Source organism: Tinamus guttatus, unplaced genomic scaffold (genome assembly GCF_059628265.1).
Source record: "Tinamus guttatus ecotype Peru unplaced genomic scaffold, ASM5962826v1 Tinamus_guttatus_pri_ptg000049l, whole genome shotgun sequence".
Lineage (NCBI taxonomy): Eukaryota > Metazoa > Chordata > Aves > Tinamiformes > Tinamidae > Tinamus > Tinamus guttatus.
The window spans coordinates 1-10,497 of NW_028288583.1; the positions used below are offsets into that span (position 1 = coordinate 1).

General features: G+C 43.9%; 1 protein-coding gene across 1 annotated transcript; it reads right to left on the bottom strand.

The window, feature by feature from the left end:
• Positions 1-13: 13 nt before the first annotated feature.
• Positions 14-8,624, bottom strand: LOC104564322 (testis anion transporter 1; the record flags this gene model as incomplete). Its single annotated transcript, XM_088539828.1, has 9 exons — positions 8,458-8,624; positions 5,962-6,101; positions 5,086-5,202; positions 4,021-4,196; positions 2,875-3,039; positions 2,021-2,170; positions 1,602-1,684; positions 1,076-1,223; positions 14-159 (listed from the first exon to the last, which is right to left on the bottom strand). Coding segments are annotated over exons 1-9 (1,292 nt in total), but the record flags the coding sequence as incomplete, so codon positions are not given.
• Positions 8,625-10,497: the final 1,873 nt, after the last annotated feature.

Sequence of the window (10,497 nt, forward strand, 5' to 3'; positions counted from 1 at the left end):
TTTTAGATGAGACTTTGGAAGTTTGATGAATCCAGCCCAGCTCACCTGGGTTCTGCCACCCGTCTTCTCTTGAATGACAGTTCCAGAAAGAGCACAGCTGACAGCAAAACTTTTGAAAAATGAGCTGGAAATATTGCATAGCCCCACAGCTATTAGCTCCTGTGTAAAAACAGAAACAGAATGAAGTAGAGAAAAACCTACATGAGTGACTTACCTTAACAGAAATAACTTATAAAGAAGCATTTCTTTATGCTTGTACTTGCTTGTTGCTTATCTGTGTTGCTAAGTTCAGGAGACCCTCTGAAAAAAACAGTTTGCTATGGTTACATGAGCTATCTTTAAAAGCATAAAGTTTTCACAGCTGAGGCCCCCAAAAATCAAGTTTCTTCTTCCAAAGAAATCCACTGGGAACTCCAAAGCTGTATGGAATTGACTTCCAGGCTGACATGTAGCAAATCTCAGTATGCAGCATAGTGCACCTGGACAAACTGAGTAGAAAAGACATTCCCTTGATATTTATTCCAAAAGGCTACAAGAAGTCAGGCTGGCTTCCTTACTGGCTTAATTCCCTCCTAATAAATATTCCAAGTCATCACAAGCTGAACTGCCAGAACAGCCAAACAGCTCATGCTTCCTAACTCCTGCACACTGAAAACCAACACAGTTTTAGCTTGAAAGTCTCTCAAAGCAATTACTCTTGGTAGAGGATCCTGATGCTGAGGTGGTTGCTAGCCCGATACAGGAAAGCACAGCTGTGCAGGCCATTTAGAATTTCAGCTATTAATGCTGTGTGCTTTTATAGCACTGCAGATTCAAAACACCAATGGTCTTTGGGGTTCAGCTGCAGCCGTGTGAGGTGCATCCCAATCAGTGGGATTATGCAAAGGCCTCTTGATCAAAAAGGGACATGCCTTGTCTCTCCGTTTACTGGCTTATAGTGCCTATTCTTCCACATAGGAGGGTATGCAAGTTGCTGCAAAACCTGTGTTTCTACCCCTCTCAAGTGGTTAGTGGCTTTAATAGGAGAGCTCAGTTTGCTTTCTGGCTCAGGAAGTATGTGCATTTTTGTTCTCACCTGATTGCTGGCAATATTGTAGTTGTGAAGTGAAGCATACTTCTTTCCCACAAAAACAAGAAGGAAGTAGCTTACAATAGCAAGGGAGAAGGCATGGAATACAATCTTGTTCAGGTTTGATAAATCTGGCCGTGTAGGAGGCAGAAACCTGCAGATTCAGAGGAGAGAGAAGTTTAGACTTGCTTTGAACTCTGTGCAAAATAACCGTGTACCCCAGACCAACATCCAAGGCAGTCTGCACCCCATAGGAGATGCTCTATAAGACTGCTTGCCTCCACCTCACACAAAATGCAAATTCCTCTCTTTATGCGCACACAACTCTTCAATCCACTAAAGAAGATTGTGGTTTACATTTTGTTTATATGCTCCGAAACAACGAGGCAATTACAGCTCTCGAAGACTTATCTCTAGAACGGGGCTTCCCAGCGCCAAATCCTCCACGTCAATTTTCAGCAACAGGCTGAAACATCTCTTCTGTATGGCAAAAACATTAACAAAAACCTCACTAACAGCAGAGGTAACTAACCCGTGAGGGATCATACTGACGACAACCCTGCTAGATTCAGCATGAAGATGAATACGGTTAGAAATAAGGGTGACTGTGACAATCTGGAAAAGAAAGCAAAAAGCAATGGCAGAGGTTATAGAGGATTCGCTCCTGAGCAAAGCAAAGTATCTAAGCACCTGGTAGGAGTATTTAAAGGAATTAATCACAGATGGAAAGTTATTGAAAAAAGTATATTATACCCATGCCTCCTACCCCTTGGCAATAGTAGTGTCAGGTGTGTCCTATCTAAAAGGAGGGCTATTTTTCTTGTTCCAAACCACCCTGTTACTTCCATGAAACTTTCTGAACACTCAGGAACATCCACATCATCTCAGACAAAACATTCTGGAGCTCTGTGTTGGTTCAGTTATCCCAGGGGAAATATGGAGGGTGCTTACCAAGAGAAGCTCCATAGGAAACGCAACAGGACTGTGCTTATATGTTATCTTGATATATTTACTGACTCGTAGCAAGACCACACAGACCATGAACAGCAATATACTGGTGGCATTTGCCTTTGGGAGAACCAGGAAGTAATGAAATAGATTCTGGAAATGAAAAAAAAAATCACAGAGAGCATCAGAATCAGATACTACCACTATGTAAATTCTGGGAGGTTGACATAGGTTGCCCTGACATGTGAATTCATCCTTTCTGATACAGTGGTGTCTTCAGTGGGAAGAAGAGATGCTAAGAACAAAACAGTATTTAAACATCCATCTTTTCTATTAGTGTCTGCAGAGAAAACAATGCCACAAATAACTCAGATCTGTCTCTGCACCATCATTCCTCTCCTACACTACCCTTTCTTTCAAGCTGTCTGATCAAAATCGTTAAAGTAAATGACAAAAAATTGGCTTTAATTTGTATTTAGCTTGGAGTCTACTGATTCTTTGTCTTTGGTATATTATAATGATACTGTATGCTCAAAAGCACAGTGATGATCTACTGGAAAATGAGACAAAAAACCTTTTCCTATAGCCTTTCCTCTATAACAGTTACAGACGTACTGAAAATTCTAGAACTATATTAGTGATTAAAAATGTGCAAAACCTTTTTTTCTTACATGTCCACAAGTTAATAATCTCCATATGCCCGTTCAAGACAACAGGAAGGTGAAGCAAAGCACCGTTGGGCACTGTACAAATGTTCCCTACCAACTGACATAGCCAAAAATTGCCTTCAGTTTCTGAAGCTGTTCTTTTCTGTCTAACAAGCATGTACTTTTTCGACCAGCAATGAATTTACTCACATAGAAAATGGCCAGGGGGCCCTTGTGGAAGTCAATCACGATGCCCAAGACGAAGGTAAACTGCGATACGATGACATGCAATGCTGCTGCAGTGAGATAAGCATCGATGAGAGTCTTTGGCAAATAGGTTGTGACAAACCCCAGGCAAGAACAGCCTAACAGCAACTGTATTGAATGAGAAAGCAAATGAAAAACGAGATGTGATATAATTCTCAATGCCTAAACTGCCCTTCTTTTTTCCATATTTTAAGATCATTGTTCTTTATGGCTATACATGATGGATAGTTATTTGGAACATGCTATATTTATTAGACATGCTTAAGAGTAAGACGCTGGCGCACCAAAATAAGAGCACTTTACATCAAGTGTGTGGAGGACTACCCAAGGGTTCACACAGTGGAAAATGGGCCAACATAAATGGTAAGCATTTCCTTCACATGTATGTGTTGATCATGGACATGTGCCTCTTCATAGAATCACAGAATGCCTAAGGTTGGAAGGGACCTCTAGAGCTCATCTAGTCCAACCCCCTGCACACGCAGGGTCACCTAGAGCACGTGGCACAGGACTGCGTCCAAGCGGGTTTGAAGATCTCCAGAGAAGGAGACTCCACAACCTCTCTGGGCAGCCTGTTCCAGGGCTCTGGCACCCTCACTGTCAAGAAATTTTTCCTTAAGTTCCTGTGGAACTTTTGGTGTTTCAGTTTCCAGCCGTTTCCTCTAGTTCTGTTAGTGGCCACCAGTGAAAAGAGGCCAGCACCATCCTCCTCACTCCCTCCCTTGAGGTACTTCTAGACACTGCTCAGGTCCCCTCTCAGCCTTCTCTTCTCCAGCTGAACAGGCCCAGCTCCCTCAGCCTCTCCTCGTAGGGCAGATGTTCCAGGCCCCTGATCATCCTCGTAGCCCTGCGCTGGACTATCCAGCAGCTCCACATCCCTTTGTACTGTGGGGCCCTTGAACATATCAAACATCTTTTCTATGCATTGTGACAGGAAGAAGCAGACCTTCATGTTCCAGATTGCACAACATATGTATTCAAATGTGCTGAGCTTAGTCTTTGTGGTTAGAGCATGCACACAGTCTTTCACTTGTCAAAGAATGCATATAAGGGTACGTCCTTATGGGGTAAAATAGACTCATCTTCTACCTGAATGATGCCAGTCAAAAATGTTGTTGATGCCGTAAGTGTTAAGGCCTCCATGTAATTTTTCATAACTGTGGGGTCTGAGAAATTGGCTAATGAGGCATTAGAGGACAATATTTGGTTGAAATTAAGAGTCTTCACAATGTTTGCCACCATTGCATTTAGGATGCTGAATGAGCCTGGAAGCAACAGAACAGACAACAAAAAATGGAACTGCATGAGGTGTTGCAAGAAAGATCTACCTCAAAACCACCATTTCTTCCTCCCACCATCAGCCTCTGCAGTACGAGACAGTCTATTTTCACTCATGTACGTAACCCATTTTCAAAATTCACTGTTCCTCAACAAGCACCTAACGTTCCCCAGTGCTATCTGGAAAGTTCAGACTCCTTCTACAGTTTTACAAGTGCAGTCTCTGATGCGCATCAGGTGCATGACAGAAATATTATACTAAAAAAACAAAAACAATAACAAAAACAGGTGCATTGTCATGAGCTGAGAGAAAGTCTCAGAATACAGTCAGACACAGAAGTGCCCAGTTATGTAAGGAGCTCCACATAGCCCCTTATTATGATGATGTGAAGGGCCTCAGATGTAAACATCTTTCCAATGATTTAGTTGCTGGGAAAATTAAGAATGCCAAACCATCAACAGCTCTGACAAGAAACTGCCCGGCCTCAGGGGCAGACCAGGAGTTAAATCATGATTCATAGTCTCATGCTGGGGGTAAATGAGAAGCAGCTTGTGCTGGCCCTGTATGTAGGAGATGCCACCATGGTATTCCAGCTGTCTCCCTGTGCACTGATGCTGTGACACAGGAGCTGCAGTAGCTCTTGTTGGGCTGGGGTTTAAAGCACCTTCACTTGACAGGCTTGCTGAAATTCTCACCATAAATCAGCTGCAGAAGTGGAACAATTAATAGAGAATTTAGGGCTCTGGAGTCTCACCTAAATAACACTGGCATGTCAACAGATGAATAAACTAGGACATCTTGCCAGCTTTTGAAACAGCATTGCATGTAATGTCTAACACCTGTAGAAACATTTTGCAGTACAAGATAAACCTCACCAATTGAGATATGATGTGAAGTCCCAAATATGACATAAGTCATTGAGCAGCAGAACGCAGAATAGAAGCCATTGATAACTGGCAAAGGTAACCTGGTCAGCAAAACTCCTAGCAGTCCTGGAAGGCAAAAATATTTCTATAATGATACAAACGGGTAAAACTCTCTCATCTTTGGTTAATATATTTAAGTAAAATTTTGCTGATGAAAACCTGACAACTCTAATGAAGACCCGAGTTATATTTTGTAGTGGAACCATCACAATATAGGCAGCATGAGTCTTCTTTATAATACCTCCCACGCGCCAGGCCAGGTCTTGGCCAACATGCCAAGTGGGCAAGAAGCCATTCAACTCCCACCATGTATTTCTTAGGGAGTCCAGAACCTGATAAAGCCACTCAGGCCAATTAGTAACAAAAAAAAAAAAAAAAAAAAAAAAAAAAAGAGAGATTGTGTTGCAACAGGGGCACTTGCTAACTAGAAACTCAAAGAAACTGCCCTTTTAGGCCACCTGCTAGTGAGGTGGCCACGCTGTGAGTTTCTAATACACTTGATTTTGCAGTGTGGGTTGTAAAGACCATGTTATTTCGTTCACAATAGAAGAAAATGACGCTGATGTTTATGTGCTGGAGTTAATTTAAGGGGAATTTTTTGTGTGAAAAAAGTATGTCCTGCTTTTGAAATTATACCATGTACTGTCTGATTACAGATTTTTTTTTCCTAAAAATATGAAAACAAATTGGTTATGAATTATGGAACTTATATGGTTGAAACTCCTGCATAATCCCACATTTAAGAAGAACAGGAAAATATGCAGGTCAAATTTAAAATGATGATATACAAAAGATATTAAGAAAGTTCTTTTTCTCTCTGCCTACCTTGAGGAATCTGAAAGATGCCAACACTTAAGCCTGCATGTATGTCTCTCAAGAGCCACTCTCTGCAGCGATACGAAAAAAGCCAATTCAGGATAGGAAACAACTTGAATATGATCTTTTTGCACCTTTTCCAGGAGAACCTGCAAAAAATTAGATAAGCAGTAATGCCTTTTGCTCCCTCCAGCTCTGCAGCATCCTCTCCACGCTGCTAGGGCTCTTTGCAGGCACCGTGTACTGTGACCCACGCCGGCAGGAGCGTTTGGAGCCCCAGCTGGCACCCGGGCCTCCGCATTCCATTCGGATGAATTGCAAATGCCCCGTGCGCCTTTCGCATGATATCCTCTCGGCTCCAGCGCCCTGAGCTCCAAATGCATCAATTACTTGACCTCATTAATGCAGAAGAACAATAGGAGATGGGATTTGGATCCTTCCTATTCTGGTCTAGAAGGAAAATATAAAAAAACGACACCCGTGGGGAAAAAACAACATAGACAAGTCACTTCCACCTCTCAAGAAACAGTCAAGTGCTTCCTGTATTACATTATTTAATGTAGGGATACAGGGAGAACATGACATGCATAAATTAATCTCCCTATATATTTTGAATCAGAATTTCCAGTAGGTAAACTCTGACTAACCCCACAGCCCGGTGCTCTTTTCCCCCTTGCTAATCCACTGGCAGTGTTGGCGATTTTCCAATTACGAAGCACATGTGAATGATGCAGGGTCTGCCCAGGGCTCCGTCAGCCTTGGGCAGCGGCTGTGGTGACTAAACTCCAGTAAATGTCACAGAATTGAGATCCCTTCCATCATTTTATTATCCAAGGTGACAATATACTGGGCTGCCAAGTGAATACAAATTGCGGAACAGAGAAAACACGAGATAGGGAAGTGGTAAACAACAGGGAAAAAGAGTATGCAGAAGCAAGATAGACATGGGGCTTATACAAGGAGCTGGGGGAGGGAATAAAGAGATTTTCCTACTGATGAGTAAATGCAATGATAAAGTTTCATATAATATTAGCTATAACATAAAAGCAACATTCTGCCTTTGATCTCCGGACAAGACTTATTTTGTTGCACCGAGCGTTTCTTGGTGGGCAGGTGGTTGAATGATCACTTCATAATTAAGCACAATTCACCACTCTCTACCCAGGATTTTTGTTTCTCTGGCTCCAGAACTTTATCCAGTCTCCTCCTTATTTCTTTAATATCCGAAGGGACATTGCTGGAACAGAGACTAATCTTGATGACGAGTCCTTAAGATGAATGAGAAATGAGAAAACACCAGTAGCTGCTCCAATTACGACTCCATTTGCCTTCAGTTACCACCAGGAAATTACTTCACCGTAGCCTCAGTAAAGCACAATCCGCAGCTTCGGGCTGCAGAGCGGAGCTCATACAAGAGCCGGCTGTCCCGAAGGAGGGAGTTCTGGCTCCCCAGCTCTTTTCCCCGTGTGGTCCCGTCCCTCCTGGCTGCAGCGGGTGGATACATCCCAGCAAACCCCCCACACCTCGGGGAAGCTCCCCCATGGCCTGGTCTCGAGTCCTGCCACAGACCCAGAACAGCCACATTTCAGGATACATTTTAGTCCTTGTGAACTGCTGAGACAAAGCTCGGGTAAATGATGAATCAGAGATTTCTTTTTTTACTTTCTTACAAGGACTTTGCACAGCCCAGAGTAAATACATAATGACTGCCAGTCCAGTCAGGATCCAAAGAAAGAAAACTGAGAGTATTCATAGTCAAATAAAACTGAAAGGGAAGCTGATGAAAGAGCTTCCTATTTTTGATTACATTTGCCCGGCTGGAAGAATATGAGGAATTCTCACACGCTGCCAAGAGGAGAGCTTTCTGGGGCTCCTCTGGAAGAAGAGATGCCTCTACCCCAGGACAACGTCCAAAGGAGGTGACGGTGACATCCCAGAACAGGAAACCAGGCTGCTGAAGCAGTAGCGCTGCACCAATACGCTTACCTCAGCCGTTACTGCCAAAGAATATAGGAACACAGCTCCAAAATAAGGAAAAGGCATTTCAGTCAATCTCTGTCATACCATTATGCAACTTTCTATGTCCCCCACTAAGAAGGAACAGAAAATGGGTCTTGAAATTTAAGAAACAAAAGTAGCAAAATCCACAAACCCGAGAAAGCAGATGCAAGCTTGTGCATGCCCCAAGGGTAAGGGAGGCACTGCAGGGGACCAAGACTAATGGTAGTTTGGCTCTGCAGTGCATACATCCCTCTTGCTATCATAGTCCCAAAGTGAACAGGGACTTGTGCAGATTGCAAATGGCAGTTTATGCAGCGCGGTGCTAGGCCGCTCTCATGCTCCAGGTGCGAGTTGCCATTACTGGGTGCTCTGCTTCAGTTATCAATCAGTGCAGTTAGCATTTTCATTACCAGCAGTGGAAAGTTTGCACCTTTTTTGTATACTTGGGCTTCAAGAGCCTCTTTAGTTTCTATGCATCTGTCAGATTCCTCGCATGTAACTCACCTGCAATGGAGCCGCCGATGGACTCGAGGGATTTGTATATCCCCGCATAAGGTGGAGGACAGGTTTCTTTTGAAGTATGTCTGGAAGTGCTCCTCAGTTTGTACGTCTCTTTGGGCTCTGAATGGTGTTGGTTGTAACACCCTGGTGATATCATCATCTAGCTCCATAGAGTCTTCTGATCACCAATGGTCGAAACCAGAGGAACAGCAAGTGCTGGAGGCCAAAACCAAAGAGCTTGTTCTTGCCAGTAAGACTGAAGGAAAACAACAACAGGGTCATTACTGAAGTCTCTCTTAAAAACAAAACCAATAAAAAGTATAATATGTGATTGGCCCACCCCAGCATAACTCCTGTGGAACCAATAGTCAAAGCTCTGGAGACTGAAATCCATTAAAGATCTGCAGCTCTTAGGATGAGATAAATCAACTGCCAAATCACTTGCAGGAATATTGGGTCCTTTGGGAACCTGATTTATTCCAACTCTGTGGGAAGGACCAGCCTGGGTCCCTTCTGTTTTGTGATCTCCAAACCAGGGCTGGGGAACAAGTTCTCAATTTCCTTGTTTCCAGCCCAGGAGGAAAAAAATGGTCTAGATCTGAATCATAAAGACCGCAGCTAAATCTCAGGCTATATAAGTGCTGCAAAATGCTGTGTAAAATCTGCATCTAATACAGTTCAGGTTAAGCCTCAGAATATCTGATTCCCATTCCTTAGGCTTTTAATATCAAGAAGGAGATCTGAGTCCAACCACTATCGCTCCATGTAGGTGAGATGTGAGCTCCCTAAGGGAACACCGAGTAAGCAAGGTCCAGGGCAAGGCAATATCCGAGGGACCTGTCTGACACGCACAACCAGAGCAGAAAAAGCTTCTAATCCAGAGGTGCCAAGTAGAGACTGCATGCATGTAAAGCACTGTGGTGACATGTAGTAACAGAGAGGAAAAGAGGAAATACAAAAAGGCTGGGAGTTAGCAGAAAGGGTCTCTTGAGAATGGAGTCTAAATACAGCAGAATTTGGGAAAAAAAAAAAGAATATTTTTCCTCCTTTTCCTTCCTTTCCTGAACTGCCGGGATGGGTGTACCTGTCTAGCGGTCTGCGCCACTGAACCATGCTGCTTCTGATACAGCAACAGGGAGTCTTGACCCTGACTCTCCTGTCTTGTGAGACACGGCCACAGGCGTGGGGACGCACCGCGGCCGCCCAAAACCCCAGCAGAGCCGCTGCTGGGCAAGTCTCACCCGCGCTGCATCATTAAGGCACAGTTCCTCCCTCTTCGTGCACAGGAGATAAATCCAGATCTTCCATGGGCAGATTTAAGAGCCATTTTTTGTTCATTTTGTTCTTGAGGCCCAGCACAAGTTTTTAAAGCTTTGCCTATTGGTGTCATCTTTGAGCACAGGCACCTTCCTGAGGTAAAATACTACAACAGGAAGGTAGAGTCTGCTGATGGAAGACATTAAAGAGCCCATCCTGCCAATGAGTTAAGTTATCTTTTAGACACAAGCAGGGGTAAAGTTCAGCTCTCCTTCACTCCTGCTGTTTGGACCCCAACGATGACTCACGGAGGCAGAGGACAGGGTCCCATTCTGCCTGCCCGCGTCCGGAACAAGAAGGTTTTTGACACAGGAAGCCACGTTGCGTGTCCATGCAGGACGTGTCCGCCTTGCACGGCACGGCTGACAAAACTGGTCCTCCTCAAGCTTCAGGCCTCATGCTCCAAACCCTAATGCTGTTTATTTGCAATTCCGCACTTGCTACCTGGTGAAAACACCACAGGCTCCACGATAAACTACGCCCAACCTCCAGATACCATCTGGTACGTAGGTATTTTTGGTAATATAAAGCTGTATTGCAGCACTGAGAAACAGTTTGTTCTCTAAAAAACCTAAGTGGGAAACAAACACTGGGCCGAGGGAGCTTAGTTCTGCCCGTGGCCCCACCACGAAGCCCCCAAAAGGGGCAAGGCGCCCTCAGCTCGCAACCCGGGGCCTGTCTCAGTCATATTCTTGAGTTTATTCGTTGATTTTCCTTTTTTTTTTT